At 43.8% G+C, this 25,807-nt stretch overlaps 1 protein-coding gene across 1 annotated transcript in view; it reads right to left on the bottom strand.

Annotated features, from left to right (window-relative positions):
• Positions 1-25,807, bottom strand: part of LOC122945409 (carboxypeptidase O-like) — a 236,667-nt gene that overhangs the window by 152,002 nt on the left and 58,858 nt on the right. Inside the window, exons 2-3 of the mRNA XM_044304480.1 lie at positions 24,890-24,965; positions 23,731-23,855 (exon numbers count right to left, since the gene is read on the bottom strand). Of these exons, the coding sequence (XP_044160415.1) occupies positions 23,731-23,855; positions 24,890-24,965 (201 nt within the window). The remainder of the gene's footprint in view (positions 1-23,730; positions 23,856-24,889; positions 24,966-25,807) is intronic.

The following is a 25,807-nucleotide window of genomic DNA, read 5'->3' as shown; positions in this document are numbered from 1 at the left end:
TCAAATCTTTTACAGGGTCAGCTCACCTGCAGGCCCAAACCTAAAATCTTTTACAGGGTCATCTCACCTACAGGCCTGCAACTCAAATCTTTTACAGGGTCAGCTCAGCTGCAGGCCTGCAACTCACTGTGAATGAGGCCCTCCTCCCCTCCTTTATATGATATACAGGTTGTATTGGAGTGCCTCTTCCTTGTAATTTTTTGCAGCACTTGCACTTTATATACAAGTAAATATACAGGAAATAATGTTTTCAATCAATTTTTCCTATAAAAATTGAGTTAATACTTTGGTTTTGTGCGTAAAATCTTAATTAGATTGTGGGCCTGGTGATCAGTTTAAGCCCTTTTAAGCAGCATCAGCAGCAGCATGGTGATAAAAATGAGTGGCAAAGTGGCATGGTGTGGAGATGGCAGCATGAGGAGGCCACATAGTGGCACAATGACTGAGTCTGGATAAATGACTAAGGCCACAGATTGTTTAGAAAGATGCAGATGGAAAGAATCTGTGGAGCTGTATCAAGGTCACCTGCAGATTAATGCAGACCAGGGAATAGCTATAGGGGAAGCAGGGGAAGCTGCAGCTTTGGGGCCCTGATCCAGAAGGGGCCCATCCAGTAGGAGGTGGACTAAAGGATTTGGTCAAGGCCCCCTCAACAGTATTACACAATTAAATTATATACAGTGACAGTAAAGACAGTGTATAAAATGGATAGAACAGCTGCCAGCCCTGGTCTGTTTTTTCTTTTTTTTTTTCCTTCCCCCCCCCCCCTCTTTTTCCTTGTTTCCCCCTATCTTTGTTCTATACCCACCAACCACCCATAGGGAGAGGGAGGGGGATGAGAAAGAGAAAAAAAAAACAAAAAAAAAAACACACCATATCCAGCCCTAAAGTAACCATTTTTTCCATACATCGTCAAGATTTTGTGATTTTTTTTTTTTTTACTATGGCCCTCCATCACCCTTTCTTCTTTAATTAAGTTATCTATTGCTTTTCTCCACTGTCCCACTGTCGGGGGATCTACCTTTACCCATTTCCTAAGTATAAGGAGTCTGGCTTGGAATAATACTTTATTCAAAACCAATCGTATCTTTTTATTTAACTTCAAATGTTCTGTTGCCTCTAATATGCAAATTACTGGATCTTCGGATAGTCGAACCTTCAAAAATAGAAATACGATCTCTGCTATTTGAAGAGTTTGGGACATCTCCAGAAACAGTGTATTAAGTCTGCTTTCTCTCCCCAACATTTTGGGCACTTATCTGAGGCTCTCATACCCATTCTTTTCAACATCCATGGGGATGGATGTAATCTGTGAACTATAAAAAACTGTGAGATCTTGTGTGAACCCCTATCCGAGACCCTCACATAACTTTTCATTTTCTCTTCCGCAAAAGATTCTAGTTCTTTCTCCCATTTTTTTTGCGGCAAGCATTATAATCCGTTTTCTCTTTCCCTCCATCAAGATCCTATATCTCCTTGCAGTTGTTCCTCCTTTTTCCCTTCCGTTAGTAAATTTATCCAACATATCTGATTTTTCCCTTCTATATCATCCTGCTCCACTGTCCGCAACGCATTCCTGAGCTGAAAGTATTTATACATATCCCTATGGGGAATCCCGAACTCCGCAACCAATGTATTAAAGTCCTTCAACTTATTCTCCTCAAATATCTGGTCTAAATATTTAATTCCCTTTTTTTCCCAGTCTATATAAATCCTGATCGTTTGCAGTTCCTTTAAATTTAAATTTTTCCAAATCGGTGTATAGTGCAAGAACCCTTTAATCTCTAATATTTTTTTATTTTTATTTCCACCTATACATACTCAGCTAAATTTTGCATTCTATTACCTGTATTGTTTTTCCCCAAAGTACCTGACTCCAACACCTCTAAGTGATTCCATTCCTCTGTCCATCCCAATCTATTTATTTCCTGCTTACCCACCAAACCATCTAAACTACCCTTTATATTCCCATATTGTGTTATTAAATAATAGAAAAACCAGTTGGGGACCGCTAATCCACCCTCCGGCACTGGAAGCTGAAGCACTTCTTTCTTTATCCGAGGGATAGCACCTTTCCAGATAAAATCCCCCATTAGGCTATCGAGTAACATAAAAATATTCAGCGGTAGTCTCACTGGGGCATTTTATACAACGTAGAGTATTTTTGGGAGGAAAACCTTTTTTATTCTTCTATATTTCCAGAAATTTGTATGCCTAGCTATTTAAAATTCTCATGCTTTTCAAGGACATGCACCCTTGAATCTCCCTGTAATTGTCCATCTCCTAATAATAACATATGTGATTTCCCCCAATTAATATTTAAACCAGAAAAAAAAACGAACTTATCTATTATTTCTATCACTCTATTAAACTGATCCCCAGTATTGTGCAAAAACAATAAAATATCATCCACATACATTAACAGTTTTTCTTCTCCACCTGCATATTGAAACCCTTTAATCTCCCTGTCGTTTCTTATTATACTTGCCAGAGGCTCAATTGCAATAGCAAATAGCAGTGGGGAGAGAGGGCATCCCAGCCTAGTGCCACGATGTATATTGGATTAAGATATATTAACTGGATCAATCTTATAAATCCCTCCCCTATACCAACCCTTTTTAGTACTGCCCATAAATACTCCCATTCAATGCAGTCAAATGCCTTTTGGGCATCCAGTGAAAGTATCGCTTTCTCCCCTGCTTCTAATCTGTTGGCTTTGATATTAAGGAACAACCTTCTTATATTTGAGTATATTGTTCTACCAGGTATAAAACCTGTCTGATCTTTATTTATTACTACTTTAATAACCTTCGACAGCCTATCAGCCAACCCTTTGCCAGAATTTTGACATCCATTTTCAGGAGAGATATTGGCCTGTATGACCCGGGATCTAGTTGTTCTTTCCCTTTTTTTGGAATTAATGTAATAATTGCCTCTTTCATGGAGTCCGGTAGGTCACCTAATTTTTGAGCCTCACCCAGTGTTGTTTTTAACTCTGGTACTAACACCTGAGAAAAGGTTTTATATATTTCAAAGGGAAGCCCATCTCCCCCTGGTGCTTTTTCAGATTTTACCTTCCCCAGAGCCTCATTTATTTCCACCACTGATACTTCTTTTTCTAAGTATTCTTTTTGGGCCTGGGATATCTCTCTGAAGGCAATCTGATCTAAGTATAGATCTAAGTCTTGTTTTGAATATTGTACCCTAGACTTATAAAGCTCCAAGAAATAGTCCAAGTACACTTTTTTAATGCCTTCCGGTGTACTGATTATTTCGCCCGTTTTATCTCTAGTCACACCAATCTACGATTTCCCTCTTTGCTTTCTCACTATACTTGCTAAGATTTTACCGACCTTTTCACCCTCCGAAGCTAAACGGATCCCTTGAAAAAGTAGTTCTTTCCTACTTCTGTCTAATTGGTATATTTTTTACTTTTCCTGTTCTTCCTCCCAAACTCTCTTATTAGAATCGGTGGGGTACCTTATACATACCATTCTTGCTTCTTGTAGTTTTTTTCCAATGCATTACCGCACTCTCTAGTACTTTTTTTTTCCAATGATTTACCTTTTTAAACAATAATCCTCTCAAATATGCCTCAACAGTATCCCAAACAATTAACCTACTAGCGGAACCATTATTTTCCATATTTTTTTTTTTATTCCTCAATTATACTCTCTTTATCTAGGATCAATGATAGCCAATGGAAGCTGAACTTAAACAACAGTAAAATATTATTTTTAATCAAATCTATGATCTGATAAAGCCATGGGTACATACTTTATCTTAATCCTATTTTTAGACATTAGATTTTTATTTCCCAGGACCATTTCTATTCTTGACCAAGTTTGGTGTGTTTTAGAATAGCAGGAATACATGGTTTCATCCGGGTTCTGGACACTCCAAACATCAACCCAATTAAATTCCTGGGCTAGTTTAAACAAATCTACATTTTGTGCTCTTCCCCCTCTGCCAGACATTCTATCCCTGAGTGGATCCATAACCGCATTATAGTCTCCTATCGAAATCATTATACATTCCTGTTTGTTCAACATAAATCTATACAATACATCTGGTTTATATGGTGGTGGAATATATATATTGTCCAGTGGCGTAACTACCGGGGAAGCAGGGGAAGCAGCTGCTTCGGGGCCCGGCGCCCCGGCTTAAATATCGTGTTCATTTTCATGTTAGTTAAATATAGTGTTCAGGGCCCCTTCACAGCAGCCGCTAGTGTGATCTAATTTTACTGTCTGCTAAAGTCTCCTGGTCTGGGATTCGAACCCACAACCTCCAATCTATTAGTGAATCAGTGGCAAAGCATTTACCCTCACAGCCATAAAGGCTGCATTACAACTGACTGTAAAAAAAAAAAAAATACATCTATACACATGACAGCTGCCAAAACACACCTAGCACTGCTATATCTGTATATGACAGCTGTCCCTGCACACTCAGCTCTGCTATATCTCTATATATGACAGCTGCCCCAGCAAACCCAGCTCTACTACATCTATACACATGACAGCTGCCGAAACACAGCCAGCTCTGCTACATCTATACACATGACAGCTGCCCCCAACACACCAGCACTGCTATATATCTATATGACAGCTGTCCCAGCACACTCAGCTCTGCTATATCTCTATATATGACAGCTGCCCCAGCAAACCCAGCTCTACTACATCTATACACATGACAGATGCCTAAACACACCCAGCTCTGCTACATCTATACACATGACAGCTGCACCAGCACACTCAGCTCTGCTATATCTCTATATATGACAGCTGCCCCAGCAAACCCAGCTCTACTACATCTATACATGACAGATGCCCAAACACACCCAGCTCTACTACATCTATACACATGACAGCTGCTGAAACACAGCCAGCTCTGCTACATCTATACACATGACAGCTGCCCCCAACACACCAGCACTGCTATATATCTATATGACAGCTGTCCCAGCACGCTCAGCTCTGCTATATCTCTATATATGACAGTTGCCCCAGCAAACCCAGCTCTACTACATCTAAACACATGACAGATGCCTAAACACACCCAGCTCTGCTACATCTATACACATGACAGCTATCATATATAGAGATATAGCAGAGCTGAGTGTGCTGGAACAGCTGTCATATAGAGATATATCTGAGTTCTGAGATACTGCTATATCTGTATATGACAGCTGTCTCAGCACATTCAGCTCTGCTACATCTCTATATATGAGCAGCTGCCATGTGTATAGATGTACACTTAGCCAGCTATAACAGTAGAAGTCTCATATTTTTTTAGTCAGCATCAAGGCAGCTCCTATGGTCTAGTGGTTAGCTGTTCTGCCTCTGAAGCAGAAGGTCGTGGGTTCGAATCCCAGCAGACTCTTTTCTGAAATACAAGCACTGAGTCCATATAAGGACATACAAGGCGGGACACAGGAAGAGGCTGCATCGCATCGCTGACATGGAGGTAAGTAGAAGTGTTTATTATTTTTTTTTAATACCCGACTGTTACTGCCATGGGGGGAGCGGAAGGCACCTGATACTGGCACATGGGGGGGAGTGGGGTTGGCACCTGACCTGATACTGGCATGGGGGGGGGGAAGAGAGGCACCTGATACTGGCATGGGGGGGGGGAGGGAGAGAGGCACTTGATACTGGCACTTTTTTTGTGGTGGTGGTGGTGGGGGGGGGGGGGAGATGGCACTATGATACTGGGACATGGGGGGGGGGAGGCACCTGATACTGGCACCTGGAGGGGAGAGGGGGGGTTGGCACCTGATACTGGCACATGGGGAGGGGGGAGGGAGAGAGGCACTTGATATTGGCACTTTTTAGTGGGGGGGGGGGAGATGGCACTATGATACTGGGACATGGGGGGGAGGAGAGAGGCACTTGATACTGGCATGTGGGGGGGGGGGGGGTTGGCACTATGATACTGGCACATGGGGGGAGAGGCACTTAATACTGGCACTTTTTTGCGGGGGAGATGGCACTATGATACTGGCACATGGGGGGAAGAAAGAGGCACTTGATACTGGCACATGGGGGGTGGGAAGGAGAGAGGCACTTGATACTGGCACATGGGGGGAGATGGCACTATGATACTGGGACATGTGGGGGGGGGGAGAGGCACTTGATACTGGCACATTATTGGGGGGCATTATGGGGGACACTAGGCTGGCAGCCTATCAGAGGCCGGACACTGAGGGGCATCTACTGGGGCACTATATATGGGGCATTTTATACTGGTACATTTTGGGGGGCACTAGCAGGAAGGGGGGAGAGGAGCACTATGGGGGAATTTACTGGGGGCACTATATAGGGGTATTTTATACTGGCACATTATGGGGGCACTATGGGGACATTAGCTCAACTGGGGGCATTACAAGGGTGTATTTTTTGCACTGTCACATTATAAGGAGAATTATTACTACTGGGGGGGGCATTATGGTGGGTTTTATTACTGCCCCATGGTATGACCCCCTAGTAGCAGCACCAGCCTCTCCCTGCTTTGCTATCCCACTGCCCCTTCTCCAAATCCTTATTATAAAATCTTTCTCATTAGGATAAAACACAACATCAGCTCCACCGAGCCCCCGGCCAAAGTGTGGAAGTGGCGTCCGAGATCCCCAAGGGCCGAGCCAAGTAACTGTAAGGCCTCATGCACACGACCGTTGTGTGCATCCGTGGCCGTTGTGCCGTTTTCCGTTTTTTTTCACGGACCCATTGACTTTCAATGGGTCCGTGGAAAAATCGGAAAATGCACCGTTTGGCAGCCGCATCCGTGAGCCGTGTTTCCTGGCCGTGAAAAAAATATGACCTGTCCTATTTTTTTCACGGCCAACGGTTCACGGGCCCATTCAAGTCAATGGGTCCGTGAAATAACACGGATGCACACAAGATTGGCATCCGTGTCCGTGATCCGTGGCCGTAGGTTAGTTTCATACAGACGGATCCGAAGATCCGTCTGCATAAAAGCTTTTTCAGAGCTGAGTTTTCACTTCGTGAAAACTCATTTCCGACAGTATATTCTAACACAGAAGCGTTCCCATGGTGATGGGACGCTTCTAGTTAGAATACACTACAAACTGTGTACAAGACTGCCCCCTGCTGCCTGGCAGCACCCGATCTCTTACAGGGGGATATGATAGTACAATTAACCCCATCATATCCCCCTGTAAGAGATCAGGGCTGCCAGGCAGCAGGGGGCAGACCCCCCCTCCCCAGTGTGAATATCATTGTGCGGCCCCCCCCTCCCCTGTTGTTAACTCGTTGGTGGCCAGTGTGCGCACCCCCCTCCCTCCCTCCCTCTATTGTTTTAATACATTGGGGCCAGTGTGCGCGCGCCCCCCCAACCCCCCCTCCCTCCCTCTATTGTTTTAATACATTGGGGCCAGTGTGCGCACCCCCCCAACCCCCCCCCCCTCCCTCCCCCCATTGTAATCATCATCGGTGGCAGCGGAGTAGAAGATTTTCATACTTACCTGGCTGCTGGCTGCTGCGATGTCTGCGTCCGGCCGGGAGCTCCTCCTACTGGTAAGTGACAGCAATGCGCCGCACAGACCTGTCACTTACCAGTAGGAGGAGCTCCCGGCCGGACGCAGACATCGCAGCAGCCAGCAGCCAGGTAAGTATGAAAATCTTCTACTCCGCTGCCACCGATGATGATTACAATGGGGGGAGGGAGGGGGGGGGGGGGGTTGGGGGGGTGCGCACACTGGCCCCAATGTATTAAAACAATAGAGGGAGGGAGGGGGGTGCGCACACTGGCCACCAACGAGTTAACAACAGGGGAGGGGGGCCCACTGGCCACCAATGAGTTAAAAACAGGGGGGGGGGGGTCTGCCCCCTGCTGCCTGGCAGCACCTGCCAGGCAGCAGGGGGCAGTCATGTACACAGTTTTTTTGTATATTCTAACCTGAAGCGTCTCCATCACCATGGGAACGCCTCTGTGTTAGAATATACTGTCGGAAATGAGTTTCACGATGTAGCTCATATCCGACAGTATATTCTAACATAGAGGCGTTCCCATGGTGATGGGGACGCTACAAGTTAAAATATACCATCGGATTGGAGAAAACTCCAATCCGATGGTATAACAGAAGTCCAGACTTTACATTGAAAGTCAATGGGGACGGATCCGTTTGAAATGGCACCATATTGTGTCAACATCAAACGGATCCGTCCCCATTGACTTGCATTGTAATTCAGGACGGATCCGTTTGGCTCAGCACGGCCAGGCGGACACCAAAATGACTTTTTTTTCATGTCCGTGGATCCTCCAAAAATCAAGGAAGACCCACGGACGGAAAAACGGTCACGGATCACGGACCAACGGAACCCCGTTTTGCGGACCGTGAAAAAAAACGTCCGTGTGCATGAGGCCTTAGTGTTCATGTGGAGTATGTTTATGTTATGCACATATAGCCTACACTGTGCCCCACAATATACAGTATACCGCTACACTGTGCCCCACAATGTACAGTATACCTCTATACTGTGCCCCACAATGTACAGTATACCTCTATACTGTGCCCCACAATGTACAGTATACTGCTACACTGTGCCCCACAATATACAGTATACCGCTACACTGTGCCCCACAATGTACAGTATACCTCTATACTGTGCCCCACAATATACAGTATACCTCTACACTGTGCCTCACAATATACAGTATACTGCTACTGTGCCACACAATATACAGTATACCTCTACACTGTGCCACACAATATACAGTATACCGCTACACTATGCCCCACAATGTACAGTATACCTCTATACTGTGCCCCACAATGTACAGTATACCTTTATACTGTGCCCCACAATGTACAGTATACTGCTACACTGTGCCCCACAATATACAGTATACCGCTACACTGTGCCCCACAATGTACAGTATACCTCTATACTGTGCCCCACAATATACAGTATACCTCTACACTGTGCCTCACAATATACAGTATACTGCTACTGTGCCACACAATATACAGTATACCTCTACACTGTGCCTCACAATATACCGCTACACTGTGCCACACAATATACAGTATACCGCTACACTGTGCCTCACAATATACCTCAACACTGTGCCACACAATATACAGTATACCGCTACACTGTGCCTCACAATATACCTCTACACTGTGCCACACAATATACAGTATACCGCTACACTGTGCCACACAATATACAGTATACCTCTATACTGTGCCACACAATATACAGTATACCGCTACACTGTGCCCCACAATATACAGTATACCTCTACACTGTGCCACACAATATACAGTATACCGCTACACTGTGCCACACAATATACAGTATACCTCTATACTGTGCCACACAATATACAGTATACCTCTATACTGTGCCACACAATATACAGTATACCGCTACACTGTGCCAAAGGAGTGGGGTTTACACAGGAGGAGGGAGGTGCGAAGCGCGCTGAGGGGGGCCCTTACAAATATTTGCTGTGGGGCCCATTGTCAATTACGATTTTAATCCCTTCTATATAACAATATAAAAAGAGTTACCTGCCATAGTCATCGGCTTCACATGCCACACATTCAAATTTAATCTTATTATGTATCAGAATTGAGACCCCTCTAGAATAAGTAGTATATACAGAATGATATCCCTCCACCACCCATCTCCTCTCCAACCACCTTAATGATTCCTTATCCAGGTGTGTCTCTTGAAGACAGATGGTGGCTGGCAAGAACCTCTTCATCCACTCAAGGATAGCGTATCTTTTAACTCTCTCTCGCAGCTCTCTCACATTTAATAAAAGGATCCTAACCATCTAGCAGGGGGGGGAAGAGAAAAAAAAAAGAAAAAGAAAAACACACGTCTCCCCTCCCACATCCCATAGATACCCCCCCCCCCCACTCTAAATAGTCCCCCCTTCTGCTAACCAGCAGTCGGGATGACTCCATAACTTAGCATAAAGACTCCTTTCCCCTCCGCCACCCCCAGCCTCAGAGGCCCTCCCCGTCCGCCCACTCGCTAACTTCTTCCGGAGTCTGGAAAAAAACACTCCTTCCTTTATAGTCCACCCTTAGTTTTGCCTGAAAAAGTAAGCTGTACTTTAGACCTGCCTCCCTTAATCTTTTTTTTTTTACAGTTATAAATTCTCTTCTTTGTGCATTAGTATTAGATGAATAATCTGGAAAAAATTTAATCTTTAGACCCTGATATTTTTCAGAATTTCTGGCGTCAGATAGTATTCTATGGCGGTCCTTAGTTAATAAACATTTTGCCAGTATCGGTCTAGGATAATCCCCTGGGACCCTAATTTTTGTGGGGACCCTGTGTGCTCTTTCAATAGCAAACGGGGGGAGAGAGTACCCTCTTTACAATTCTCCCTTATCAATTTCTCCATAAATTCAGTACAGTTGTCCCCATCTGCTCGCTCTGGGATCCCCACACATCTTATATTGGATCTTCTTGATCTATCCTCTTGATTAACCAATTTTTGTTCCATCTTGCCATTTATCTGTTTTAAAAGTACCACCTCCTTCTCTAAATTCTGCACAGAATGTTCCAAGGCGGGAATCCTTTTCTCCATCTCATGCAAGTGCTGCCTTACTTTTTCCATCTCATCCCGTATTACAGTAACATCCATTTGCACTGCCCTGAGCTGTGTTTTTCCATCCTCGAGACAAAATAAGTCCTGCATCATTCTTGCATCTGTTTCTGTATATGTCACCGGGATTCCCCTCTTTCCCCCTCCCCCCTATGGGGTCCGACGTCCATATTTTTTTCTTTTTGTGGGGATCTAGACCCAGGTGAGTTCGGGACCAAAAACGTATTTAAACCCTGTTGTTTAGGCCCACTCTCAAACCCTGTTACTGATCGCCTGGCGGTACTCCCCGTAGGGCCACGCTGTTCCTCCCTTTTTTTTTATGTTTTGGATTTTGTCCTCCCTTCCCTCGCCTTCCCCCCTCTGCGCTACACTTACGCCAAAACCATAAAACCAGCAATATATAAGCCCTTAAACACAAGATCTTTTTGCGTATTATAACAAACAATTAGTTACAGCAACCATACCTTTGTTAAAAACACAAATTGTTAGTATGTGGGGGGGGGGGGACAAAGAAAGAAAAAAAGGAATTAGAGAAAACAGTTCAATCAAATCAGTTAAGATCATTTCCTAACATCCATGAAAACCCCTTAAAAATAAAGAGACCCCAATTCCCGAAAGTGGGGAGAAAAGAGAAAATCACAGTAGTGGCACAACAAATAGTCCCTTTTCAATTCAAATACAAGGGTTAAGACACATAATAGTAAATTAGTCCACAGCAGTAGTCGGCGGCGGTAAACAGACAGCATACAGGGTCGCAAAAGGGGGCGAGACCTGCCGCACCTCCACTATCGATCTCCTTCACTCTTTCACTTCGGCCACCACAATGGCTCACCACCCGGCAGGCAATCCTCCAGCAGCGGCAGGCAGGGACCAGAACTCCCCCCAGGAACAGCAGGCGAGGATCGCGGCTCTCCAGTGGGGAGAGGCAGGGATCAGCGTCCGGGACGAACCCAAGCATTCATCACACAGCGAGCCAGTGCAGCAAGCAGGTGATCCGGCTGGTATCAGGCGGCCAGCGTGCAGGGACGGCGGAGGGGCGGAACGAGAGAGCGATCTTTACTAGCCACAGGGGGGCAGCATCAAAGGAAAGGGTCGCTAAAAAATGACTGTAGTATGGAGCCTCATTCAAAAATTTGCTGTAGGGCCCAGTCCTTTCTAGCTACACCACTGATGCAGCCCACAAAAGCAAATTGGGTCTATTGATTCCAAAACCTTAATTAAATTGTGGGCCTGGTGATTACTTTAAGGCCTTTTAAGCAGAATCAGCAGCAGCATGGTGATAAAATGAGTGGCAAGGTGGCATGGTGTGGAGATGGCAGCATGAGGAGGCCACATAGTGACACAATGACTGATTATGGATAAAAGATTAAGGCCACAGATTGTTGAGAAAGATGCAGATGGAAACAAATCTGTAGAGCTGTATGACGGTTACCTGCAATGCAGCTATAAAAATCAAGTTGGGTTTGTTGGTTCCACCTCAGCTCACCAGCAGGCCCGCACCTAAAATCTTTTACTGGGTCAGCTCACCTGCAGGCCCACAAATAAAATCTTTTACAGGCTTCGCTCACCAGCAGGCCTGCACCAAAAATCTTTCACAGGGTCAGCTCACATGCAGACCCTTGCATATAATTTTTTAGAGGGTCAGCTCAGCTGCAGGCCCTCGCATATAATGTTTTACAGGGTCAGCTCACCCGCAGGCACTCAGATATAATGTTTTACAGGATCAGCTCACCAGCAGGCCCGCACCTAAAATCTTTTACAGGGTAAGCTCACCTGCAGGAGTGCAACTCAAACCTTTTACTGGGTCAGCTCACCTGCAGGCCCGCAACCCATGCTGCATTGCTTTGAAGTAGTATCCGTAGCCATTTATCAGGCTCCCTCTCCGAAATCGAACAATGATTCTCCAATACTGGTAGTCACCATGTTAGGCACATAAAATAACATCAAAAGTAGATAAGGAAGATATCCAAATGGATTGTGAACGTCACGGGGAAGTGCGATCGAGTAGAAGTTATCTAGAGTCAACAAAGCGGCAGCAGGGCCTCTCCTGTATATTCCTCATTCAAAATACTGCTGAGACATTCCCTGTAATTTTTTTATTACTCATTCCAATAACAGGGCATTTTAAGAGTCCTGTATTGTTATTTATTGTTCACTACCTCCACAAGTCGGGAGTGTGTGATTTGCGCGCCACCCGCTTGCCTTCCTTAGATGTGGTAGCTGTTTCTCAGGCTTCCTCTCTGGAATCAAACACTGATTCCCCGTTACCCGTAGTTTGCAATGGTTTTGAACTGACAATTAAATCGAAAGTTGATAGGCCAGACATCCAAATGGAACGCCGTCGTCACGGGGACGTGCCATCGGCCCCAGGTTAACTAGAGTCATCAAAGAAGCAGCAGGCCACCGCCCATAATGTTTTAGATCGTCAGATCAGCAGGCCCTTGCTCCTAATGTTTTTGAGGGTCACCAGCAGGCCATCAATCATAATTTTTAAAGGGTGTGTATGATGCTCTCCTTTATGTGTAACTAAGAGTGTATCAGAGTGCCTCTTCCTTGTAATTTTTGGCAGCACTTGCACTTTATATACAAGTAAATATTCAGGAAAGAATGTTTTCTATTAATTTCCCTCCAAAATCGATTTCTTTCCCTTGGTTTTGTGCAAATTATTGTCATTATGTAAAAATGGCGTACTATTTGGACAACATAGTTCGCGGCAGCGACCAACAAGTCCAAGATGCATCCATACATCCTCCCCATGCTGTTGCAGACCATTTCGGTGGTGTTACCAACAATTTCTGAAATTTTCTTATGAACCAGGCACCCTCCCCTCTTTAGAGCAGGGGGTACCTGGTTTAATGCTCGGGTTCTCCCATTGACTTCCATTATATTGGGGTGCTCGGTCGAGCATCCGAATATCACAATGTGTTCGGCCCGAGCACCCGAGCACTACGGTGCTCTATTAACACTACTTTGCGTATCTGTGCCAAATATATGAGAATAGTGCATGGACAATAAAAAATTTGGCCCGAGCGTTAAGCAGTTTCTCCGATTTCAGTGAAAGCACACCTGTAGGGGATGCCTGGTATGGAGTTGCAACTCTTTTGTGACTTTTGAAAAAGTCGCTCTTCATAAGTATGACCAAATTGTAATTTCATTCTCAGTGTAAACACCATAAATAGTAGTCTGAAGTCTAGGGCAGGGCATCATTTGCATTTTTTTGGGTCAAAATGGAAATATAAGTGTACAAAACATGTTTTTCAATCTCCACACAGTTCAATTTTTTTGGGCGAAAATAGCAATATACATGTACAACGCGAGTTTTACAATCCAGAGAGTATCATTTTAAATCTCTGAGTGAAAACACATTACATAGTAGGCCCAAGTCTGTGACAGAGCATCTCCACATATTGTTAGTGGGAAATAATCTTATATGTTGACAACTTGTATTTTACACTAAAGAAAGCTTTTTTCTGAATCTGTATATTTAAAGAACATAAGATATTAGGCCCAAGTCTGCTTTTGGTGCCGATTTCCAAAGAAATTGTCAGTAGCAGTCATTACTGTGAAAGAAAATACATTTTATTGCGCTTGATACATTGACTGTAAAATCTCAGGAATACGGAAGGGTTAGGTCTTGTCCTACCAGACCCAAACTTTGGGTAGTAGCAGCACCATCTATTTGCCCAGAAATAGTAGTAGTATTAAACCACAGTTTAGAAAGAAGATGATATTGTGGATGGGATGGCCCACTCCTTCTCTCAGTCACAGCAGGATGACCTGGAAGTTACTTCTGAGTTTGACACTGTGCCTTGGAGCCCAAGGGTCACAGCATTCCTCCTGCTCTTCCTCCTTGCAGCCCAAGATAAGCCTTTCAGCGGAGTCCTCTTAAGTCTTCACTGCCCTTTCTAATGGTGCGCATTCTTTTTTTCCTAGGAAGAGGCAGTAAAACCCCTGCGAATTGGGAAGGAACTATATCTCAAAATGTTTACTAATCTCTACTGCCGTGCTTGAAAAAATTCCCCTGTTATGGTTTTCTATCAAATAAATCGGCATCACTGGCGCACATGGGAAAATACTTTTTTTACAGTTGTGTGCCTGACCTAACATACATTGTTTTGGACGTTTCCAATTGCAATTTGTTTTCAAATTTTTTTTTATTGTCTTTCTTGTCCTCAAAAAATTATTAAAATTGTCTTCCATTTTAATGCCTTCACCAGCTGCTTAAAAAATGTCTTTCTTGTCCTCAAAAAATTGATGCTTCAAAATTTCTGCAGCAGAAAATATGAAGTTCTTTTTCATATTTCTGCATATGGTTCCTTTTTGTTGCTGAGTTTGTTCCTAAAATATTATAGATTAGACTGAGATTTGACTGGTTGTACTGGAAGGGATTATATCCATTAGGAAATCTGTATATAAATAGACATGCTGCAGATTTAATATCTGCACCACAGGTCAGTTTAATCTGCAGAATTGTATTGCCACTTGTGAATAAGAATTCCTAGAAAGTTTACTCACTTTGCCTTTGCTGTACAATGCTTCAGATTTGATGCAGGAAAATCCATGATGGGAAATCCGGACCGCAGCTCACACTGTCACGTGTATATGGTCGAACATGTCAATAAATTCCTTGTCTTCACCAAATTACTCATAATTTTCTCACCTTTCCAGTAATCTATTTTTTTCAGTGTGCTTCTATATGCCAAAACATCACTGTCTGCAAACTCTTCTTTGTCTAATTGAGCTTTTTTTCCCCAAAAATTGTCTTGCCTTCCATTATTTCTCCAATAACATGTCTGCATTGTGCTCTCTTTGGTGGAGAATGTAGGCTGGCCCTAGAGACTATTGTTGCATGCCTTCCTGGACATGTGGAGCCACTGTTATGGCTAGGAACAGGAAGAATACTTGTCTTTCACGGCACAATGGGTCAATGATTTGTGTGGCAGAAGTGACACTGCAATGGTCCTATTGACACATCCATTTTTTTGCCAGTCTGGTTTTCTCACCAGGCGTTATCCACCTGCACCTCTAAATTGGCATCCACCTGCACCTCTAAATTGGCATCCTCCCATTCCCATAGGGCAGAGATTTGCTTCCACTCTTGCTCCATCCTTTCATATGTGTAAACTGAATCGTTGCCATACCATCTTAGAAATAATGAGCTTGGGCAAGAGAAGCCACATAGCTAATTTTCATCAAGCAACAAATTTTTTTACTGAATGTTTCCCTGCCAGCTACAACTGCGTAAGGACAACTGCAGCATCAACAATGTTATCCCTCTAGTATTTATATTAGTGTAAATACAATGATGCAGCAAGAGATGGTCTACCATCTTGTCTACCATCATGTACAGGTAGCTGTTGGGGACTGAATGGATGAAGTTCCATGGAGAGGTAGTGGAGGAGGATATAAGGATGAGGAGCTACTGCTAGAGGAAGATGGATAGCAGGAGAAGAAGTTGTTGGTGCAGGAGTTCAAGTCTGATGATGATGATGATGACGATGATGATTACACTGACTATGACTATTCATGGCAGTGTGTGACAGAACCTATAGAACTTGGTCATCAATCACACGGGAGGACATGGCAAGCTACATGGTGACTAGTGGATAGCCATGATTTTAGACCTTCACTGTTATAGAGAAATGGAGAAATGTTCTCCTGATGCTGAAAGGGAGGGAAAATTGTATTGCCAGGATATGCTTTGTAAACAGCTTGCCATAGAAGCCTTCTGCATGTCAGAGACCCCTCTTTGCTACCCCCTGCTGTCACCAACCTTCTGCCATGCTTGCTATGACAACTAGAAAAATCCAAATGCTGCAGCACCAATAGAAGCCAATTCAGTTTAGTGAACACAATGAAGCAGATTTTTCAAATTCCGTGCCAAACTAGTTTACTATTAGTGTACTGTCTTGTACAGAGTACTGCCAGAGATGGTATTCAGTGTGGAAGAAAACTTTGAAAAAGAAATGGTTCTGGATTCAAGACGTGTTTCGGGTACTAGACCCTTAGTCGTAACAATACCGCACAGTGAAACACAAAAATTTAAATGAATATTGAGCCCATCCCTCCAAGCTTCTGGGGAGGAGAGAACCTTTTTATGGATTAAGTGTTTTATTCAGTGTGGAAGGTTGCTTTGTCACAGCCAAGCTGACAAAATTGTAGCATGCAGCAATAGAAGTTACTATTTATTGCCAGTCTAATCATGCTACAGCTTCTGTCTCTGCCTATCCATCATTTCATACTGTATTGCTGCTAGTACTGGTGCCACCACCATAGCTGCTGCTCCCCCTGTGCCACCTCTACTGACCCTACACAGCTACACATCTCCAGTCCATCAGGTTTCATATTGTATTGAGGCTGTAACTGCTGCTAGTGCTGCCACTGCTACCCCTGCTTTGTCTGCCAGGTCCCATACTATACTGCTGCAGCTATTATTGCCATGACTGCTGCCACTATGCAGTTGCACATCTACTGCCTTGTCTGTTAGGTTCCATACTGCGCTGCTATTTTTGCCACTACAAGTAACCCTACACAGCTGCACATCTCCTTGTCTGTGAGGCTCCACATCCACACTGTACTGCTATTGCTCTTAAAAAAGGAGCATTTTTGGATGCTTGTACAGAACAAACCACTGCTTCATCGAATACTACTGTGTATAAGCATGGGTAGGTCTCTGCACCATTAAGACATACGTTTTGGACAGCTTGTTAAGAACAAACCACTATGACATTATTTACTATAATTTAGTGTGTGTGTGGGGAGGGGGGTAGAAAAAAAACTGAAAGACAAAAGAAAAAATATTCTAGAAGACATCAGTTTGCAGGCCAATTACAGAACATTTTTTTTGTAGAATCGAGTGGGACCCAAAATAAAAAGATTTTAGCTGATTTGTTAGAATCAGACCCAAAACTGCTTTCAACTTTAATGCAAACCTAAGATTTTTTATTATTTGTATTATTCATAAAGGGTAGAAACCCTTCAATCTCCACCACCCATACCCACACCAAACACTATCATGAGAGAGGAAAAGGAGAGGGACATAAAAAATAAATAAAAAATTATTAAACTAAATGAGAAATAAAATAAATATATTATTACCTTAATTTTTCCGTATCAGTCATCAAAATAAATTTCCTCATGGAAAATAAACATTCAAAAATGCCTAGTTTATGCCATTATAAAAAGGAAAGACAATGGGGGTAATTTTCCATACCCCCTGCGCCAGATAACTGGTACCAAAAAGTGTGGCACACACTGCTTTTGTAAAAACACAGAAATATAGTGGCAAATCTGGGGGAGCTGCTCAACCCCTAACACTGTAGCGTGTTTTTCATTGGGGGAGCAGCCCCACCGCATGTGGACCGCAGCAAACGACTATCCCCAGCAAAAAATATTTTGCATACGGTGGAGGATGTCGGCGCGGTCCACATGCACCACAAAGGCATCCTACACAAAACGGAGCATTGTGCGGATGAAAATATAATCATAAATCACAGAAAAAATGCACCACACGGATATGCCACTGACTATACTGGCTAGTCATAAATGCAGATATTAAAAGCTGAGACTTTTGCCAATATATTCCTGTCAGGAAGATATCGGAGCCCCAAGCACCACGTCACGGTTCTCAGCATGGCAAGGGGTCCTACCACTACGCTACCTATGGTGTGAACAAGGTCTGAGGGTGATGTAATCCAGCTCACAGCCAGGCTTCCACACAACCGCCTAGCAGGACAACTAGTGCAATGTGAACAAAGCCAGACTGTAAGCCACACCCATATCAGACTATGTAATGGAGGCTACCAGGTGCAAAGTCTCAGCTTTTAATATCTGCATTTATGACTAGCCAGTATAGTCAGTGGCATATCCGTGTGGTGCATTTTTTCTGTGATTTATGATTATATTTTCATCCGCACAATGCTCCGTTTTGTGTAGGATGCCTTTGTGGTGCATGTGGACCGCGCCGACATCCTCCACCGTATGCAAAATATTTTTTGCTGGGGATAGTCGTTTGCTGCGGTCCACATGCGGTGGGGCTGCTCCCCCAATGAAAAACACGCTACAGTGTTAGGGGTTGAGCAGCTCCCCCAGATTTGCCACTATATTTCTGTGTTTTTGTCTTGTTTTATATGTAGTGTATGTGCCTTCACCTGGCATTCAAACACTCTTTGCACCTGGTAGCCTCCATTACATAGTCTGATATGGGTGTGGCTTACAGTCTGGCTTTGTTCACATTGCACTAGTTGTCCTGCTAGGCGGTTGTGTGGAAGCCTGGCTGTGAGCTGGATTACATCACCCTCAGACCTTGTTCACACCATAGGTAGCGTAGTGGTAGGACCCCTTGCCATGCTGAGAACCGTGACGTGGTGCTTGGGGCTCCGATATCTTCCTGACAGGAATATATTGGCAAAAGTCTCAGCTTTTAATATCTGCATTTATGACTAGCCAGTATAGTCAGTGGCATATCCGTGTGGTGCATTTTTTCTGTGACACACTGCTTTTGTGTAAAATTTTGAAATTTGTAGGTTTTAAAGGGGTTGTCCAGGTTCAGAGCTGAACCTGGACATCCCTCCATTTTCACCCCGGCAGCCCCCCTGACATGAGCATCGGAGCAGTTCATGCTCCGATGCTCTCCTTTGCCCTGCGCTAAATCGCGCAGGGCAAAGGCATTTTTCTGAGTTCCGGTGACATACCGGGCTCTCTATGGGGCTGACAGGCAGCCCGGTGACATCACCGGCACTGATGGGCGGGATTTGGCTCTGCCCTAGCCAGTAAAACGGCTAGGGCAGAGCTAAAGCCCGCCCCTCAGAGCCGGTGACGTCACCGAACACACTGCTGGGCGGAAGTTATCGCCCGGCAGTGTGTTATTGAAAACACAAGAGCCTGTGCCCTGCGCGATCTAGCGCAGGGCACGGGAGCGCATCGGAGCATGAGATGCTCCGATGCCAGGCTCAGGAGGGCTGCCGGGGTGAAAATAAGGGTATGTCTGGGTTCAGCTCTGAACCCGGACAACCCTTTTAAGCAGTGCTTTCCATTTTTCAAAGCAGCGAATGGTGCAGAGGCAGTGTAGTTGGCCCATCACATTCATTATAATCTAGTCCAAGAAACAGGCATAGAATATATTGGAAATCTACACCTGCTCCATTGCCAGTGTAGATTTCCGCTTTGGAGCATGACCAATATAGATGCGCCACAACTGTTATGAGGCATGCTCCTCCTTATAATTGTGGCGCATCTGATGCAAGCAGAGGAGATGTTAAAGGTAACCTGTCACCGGGATTTTGTGTATAGAGCTGAGGACATGGGTTGCTAGATGGCCGCTAGCACATCAGCAATACCCAGTCCCCATAGCTTTTTTTAAATTTAGATTTAATCCATAAGCAAATTAACCTTAGATGAGTCCTGTCCCTGACTCATCTCACATACAGGACTCATCTCAGGTTAATTTGCATATGTTTTAAATCGTTTTCTTTTTACACAATAAAAGCACACAGAGCTTTGGGGACTGAGTATTGCTGATGTGCTAGCGGCCATCTAGCAACCCATGTCCTCAGCTCTATACACAAAATCCCGGTGACTGGTTCCCTTTAAGAAATGTCCGATCTGATATTAATGACCTATCCAGAGTACAGGTTGTCAGTATTATAAGGCCCCTTTCACACGGGCGAGTTTTCCGTGCGGGTGCGATGCGTGCGGTGAACGCATTGCACCCGCACTGAATCCTGACCCATTCATTTCTATGGGGCTGTGCACACGAGCAGTGATTTTCACGCATCACTTATGCGTTGCGTGAAAATCGCAGCATGCTCCTCTTTGTGCGTTTTTCACGTAACGCAGGCCCTATAGAAATGAATGGGGTTGCGTGAAAATCGCATGAATCCGCAAGCAAGTGCGGATGCGGTGCGATTTTCACGCATGGGTTCTAGGTGACAGTCTATTCACTGTATTATTTACCCTTATAACATGGTTATAAGGAAAAATAATAGCATTCTGAACACAGAATGCATAGTATAATAGTGCTGGAAGGGTTAAAAATAATAAAAAAGTTAACTCCTCTTCTCCTCTTGTTCGCGTAGAGGCCGGTCTGTTCTTTAGCTGTGGGCTGAAGGACCTTTGATGACGTCAGATCACATGCTCCATCACCATGGTGATGGACCATGTGATTGGAGCATGTGATCTGACATCACCTCAGGTCATTCAGTCCACAGCTAAAGAACAGACCGGGATCTACGCTGACAAGAGGAGAAGGTGAGTTAACTTTTTTATTATTTTTAACCCTTCCAGCACTATTATACTAAGCATTCTGTATTCAGAATGCTATTATTTTCCCTTAAAACCATGTTATAAGGGAAAATAATACAATCTTCAGAACATCAATCCCGAGCCCGAACTTCTGTGAAGAAGTTCGGGTTTGGGTACCAAACATGCGCGATTTTTCTCACGCGAGTGCAACGCATGACAATGTTTTGCACTCGCGCGGAAAAATCACGCATTTTCCCGCAACGCACCCGCCTCTTATCCGGGCAAAAAACATGACGCCCGTGTGAAAGAGGCCTAACACTGCAAAACCCCTTTAAGTGATAATATTTGCTATATCCATATATAATTAAGAATTGTGGATTCCAATATTCCTGTTATGGTACAACCACACAGTGCTGTAGTGGTGCATTTGGGGCCTGGCCGTTCTGCAATTGAGTACTGAACAGCTGTAATGAGAAGGGTTAATTTCATGTCTCTCCCTACCAACGAATGCAGCTAACAGATACTGTATACTGATTTTTTTAATCAGTTCTGCCTTGCATGGATGGCACTAGGCCGCATACCAATTTGCTAAAGTTTAGAGCATGCATGGTTCTTCTACACCTGTATACCAGGGCTCTTAGGAGTTTATATTTTACAGGGGTAAATTCTGAAGGTGCCATTAAAAATGTAGACCAGCAATATGGTCTGGTCTTCACTAGATAAACAAGAGGCAGCCGCGTGCAAGAAATCTAGCCATGTTGGATTTCTTGCGACTCCCGCGACAATCCCATTCATTTCCATTGGATCATCTCTGCTCAGCAATCCTGGCTTCAACAGGTGTCGCCGTGTAGCCCTAGCCTTAATGTGGTCTGCTTTCTACTCTCTAAGGGCGAGTTCACACGGGCGAGTATTCCGCACTGAATCTGGACCCATTCATTTCTATGGGGCTGTGCACACGAGCGGTGATTTTCACGCATCACTTATGCGTTGCGTGAAAATCGCAGCATGTTCTATATTGTGCATTGCGGTGCGATAATCCACGCAACGCAGGCCCCATAGAAGTGAATGGGGCTGCATGAAAATCGCAAGCATCCGCAAGCAAGTACGGATGCGGTGCGATTTTCACGCACGGTTGCTAGGAGACGATCGGGATGGAGACCCAATCATTTTATTATTTTCCCTTATAACATGGTTATAAGGGAAAATAATAGCATTCTGAATACAGAATGCATAGTACAATAGCGCTGGAGGGGTTAAAAAAAAATTAACTCCCCTTAATCCACTTGCTCGCGCCGCCGGCATCTCTCCTGTCTTGTTCTTTGTTGATTGCAGTCAAAGGACCTGTGGTGACGTCACTCCGGTAATCACATGATCCATCACCATGGTTAAAGATCGACGATGTGACGGACCATGTGATGACCGGAGTGACATCACCACAGGTCCTTTGACTGCAATCAACAAAGAAAGAGACAGGAGAGAGGCCGGCTGCGCGAGCAAGTGGATTAAGGTGAGTTAAATTGTTATTATTATTTTTTATTTTTTTTTAACCCCTCCAGCGCTATTGTAGTAAGCATTCTGTATTCAGAATGCTATTATTTTCCCTTATAACCATGTTATAATGGAAAATAATACAATCTACAGAACCCCGATCCCAAACCTGAACTTCTGTGAAGAAGTTCGGGTTTGGGTACCAAACATGCAGATTTTTCTCACACGCGTGCAAAACGCATTACAATGTTTTGCACTTGCGCGGAAAAATCGTGCATGTTCCCGCAATGTACCTGCACCTTTTCCCGCAATGCCCGTGTGAAACCAGCCTAAGGGCAAGTTCACACGAACGTGTGTGACCCGTGCTCGTGCTGAGGCCCACAAAATTGCGGCCCCCGATGCATGATTGCCAGCCGTAGGTCAGCCGCATCGGATCACGGACCCATTCACTTTAATGGGTCCGCGATCCGCCCGTTCCTCAGAAAGATAGGACATGTTCTATCTTTTTGCGGAACGGAAGTACGGGACGAAACTCAACGGAAGCACTCCGTAGTGTTTCCGAGGGTCCCGTTCCGTGCGGCCGTTCCACAATTCCGGATTTGCATTGAAGTGAATGGGTCTGCATCTGTGATGCGGAATGCACACGGAACTGTGGCCGTGTATTGCGGCAATTTGCTGGCCGCAATACGGCTATGGATCACACACGTTCGTGAGAACTAGCCCTAAAACAGATATTATAATATGAAACAATTAAGTGATACCCAAACGGTAAATTGTCCCATCTCATTAATATGGAATATGGGGGACATTTATGATTTTGTGTTGTAAAGATGTAACAAGTGATTTTGCATGCAACATTTTGTGAAAGTTGGTTACAGATAGTAAATGAGCCATAATCTAGGTCTAATCTCACTTTCAGGGCCGATGAACACAGCCGTGGTCATTTTTGTGGTCCTCAAATTGTGGATCCGAATTTTGCAGAACAGAACGTCCTCCCCCCTATAGAACAGTCCTATCCTTGTCTGTAAAATGGACAAGAATAGGACATGTTCTATCTCTGCAACGGAAAGGACATACTGATGTGGACAGCACACGGTGTGCCATCTGCATCTTTTGTGACACCATTGAAGTAAATGGGTCTGCATCCCAAACAAAATGCGGATTGGATGTGGACAAAAAACATGATTTTGTGCATAAGCCCTTAGTCTTAAACATAAACTGCTTTGAAACGCGGAACAGCAAATGTCATAAAATTTGACCAAATCTAGAAGAAAACGGTGTAATCTGCATGACGTGTGTCATTTTTAAGCCAGAAAACTGACATATCTGATATGATAAATTACGGTTTCTCTACGTTATCCTGCTTTTAAATAGCAGGAATAATATACAGTTGTTTAATGTACATACTTAAATGGTATATGCTGTTGAACAAGGCTTTCCTTCATCTTCTGCACATAGACAGATTGGACACGGATATGTGCTTCTCCTCCAGGATATATGTCTTGTATGATATCTGGCTTCCACAGATCAAGCTAGATAAATATAACATTTTAAAATATATTAGAAAATAGTTGTATAAATCTAGTCATATAAATACCGTATATCTATAGATGATTACTACAGTATGCAGGACATATTGCATGAAGCTGGTCTATGATATCTTGTGTTAGGTAGCCCTCCTCTATAAGGCCTCTTGCACAGGGCCGTATTGCGGCTGTTTCGTGCACTGGGGACTTCAATTTGCGGTCCCCAATGCACAGACCCCATCCATGCGGCAGCCGTGCTGGATCCAGACCCATTAAACTTAAATGGGTTCGTGATCCGTCCGCACCATAAAAAAAATAGAACAACTTCTAATTTTTTTGCGGTCTGGAGGCAAGTACAGAAACACTATGGAAGCACTCTGTAGTGCTTCGGTTGGGTTCCATGCCTCCGTTATGTACCGCAGCTCAGGATTACAGACCCATTCAAGTGAATGGATCCGCATCTGTGATGCGGGAAGCACACGGCCAGTGCCAGCATATTGTGGACCTGCTGTTTGCGGGCTGCAATACAAGCCACTGCTGTGTGCATGAGGCCTAATACTGAGACAGCTACCTAACTGCATGGATCTGATTTAACTGCGTTTTTACACACTCCATACAGTATATCAGAAATAGGAACAAAAGGAGTCTTGGAAGCACAAGGAGCATTCATTTTGAATATAATTTTTGCACTTTAAAGTGAAGTTAAGATTTGCAAAAATTTTTCCATAAGCTTCCTTCCCACATAGTTTTTCTTCACAATATTTTTGGGTTTTGTGGCTTATGTTTTTCCCAGAGGCATCTATTCAACAGTAGAAAAACACCAGGGGGAAAAACACACTGCTAAAATAAAATAAAATAAACACCTAAATGCCTATAAAAATGCTATGGAAATGCACTTGAAAGTCATGCCTTTTTTTTTTCAAGAAAAACTAAATGTGTTTACAGAAGCTTTGTAGAGCTTCCTGCAGTCTTTATAAGTTATGGTGTGCCACAAAAGGGTAAATTTGTAGACAAATAATAGAAGGTGAAAAGATTCTTACCCGCCATTGTACTGACAGTTCTTGTAGGTACTGCACCTGCTGTGGTGTCTGTGGTGTGACTTTTAGAACTTGATCACTAAAATGATAAAAATGTGCAATTATTTACTCATAAAACATGAATATATTTTATATAAATGCGAATGTATAATTTCTATTATGTATTATAATATGTTATAGACAGCCTTTATTGATTAACTATGTTTCAACAACTCAGGGTGCTGATCTTCTACTGATTCAGCACTGGAAAACTAGCACTTTCCACTGCTGAATCCACATTCAGAACGGCATCAACAGATTTCCATTGACTTCAATGTAAAAAACTCGACCATGTGCACACATCGTAAAAACCCTCAGTGAACTTTTAATCTACACATTGCTATTTGAAAGAAGACTTTACACCTGTAAGCTTCATAAAAATGTTCCAGGTAGACATTTGGCAAAAATTATAACATTTGTTAACAGACAGGATTTTTTAACATTTCAAATATAATAGCAGTACAATAAGGCAGCCATGGGGGCCTTCGTTAGGTCCCTCTCGGCTGCTGGGGAAGCCCAGCAGAAGCTTATGATAGTGTCACTGAAGGGGTGACTGAAGGTAATACCTTCCTCTGTTAAAACACCTAGATGTTATATGACTGTGATCAGAGTTAGGCTAGGGCTACACGACAACATTTGTCGCACAACAATTTTTATAATGATAGTCTATAGTGTCGCACTGCGACATGCTGCGACTGCAACACAACAGTCGCAAAAAATCAATTTGAAATGGATTTTTCTGCGACTGTTGTGTTGCAGTCGCAGCATGTCGCATGTCGCAGTGCGACGCCATAGACTATCATAAAAATTGTCGCGTGGCATTGATGTGTCGCTCGACACATGTTGCAGTGTAGTTGTGCCCTATGTGTCGCACGTTGTCAT

The sequence above is a fragment of the Bufo gargarizans genome, chromosome 8 (genome assembly GCF_014858855.1).
Source record: "Bufo gargarizans isolate SCDJY-AF-19 chromosome 8, ASM1485885v1, whole genome shotgun sequence".
Taxonomy (NCBI): domain Eukaryota; kingdom Metazoa; phylum Chordata; class Amphibia; order Anura; family Bufonidae; genus Bufo; species Bufo gargarizans.
The sequence above is the reverse complement of the archived record's forward strand: the minus strand, read 5'-3'. Positions and strand labels throughout refer to the sequence as shown.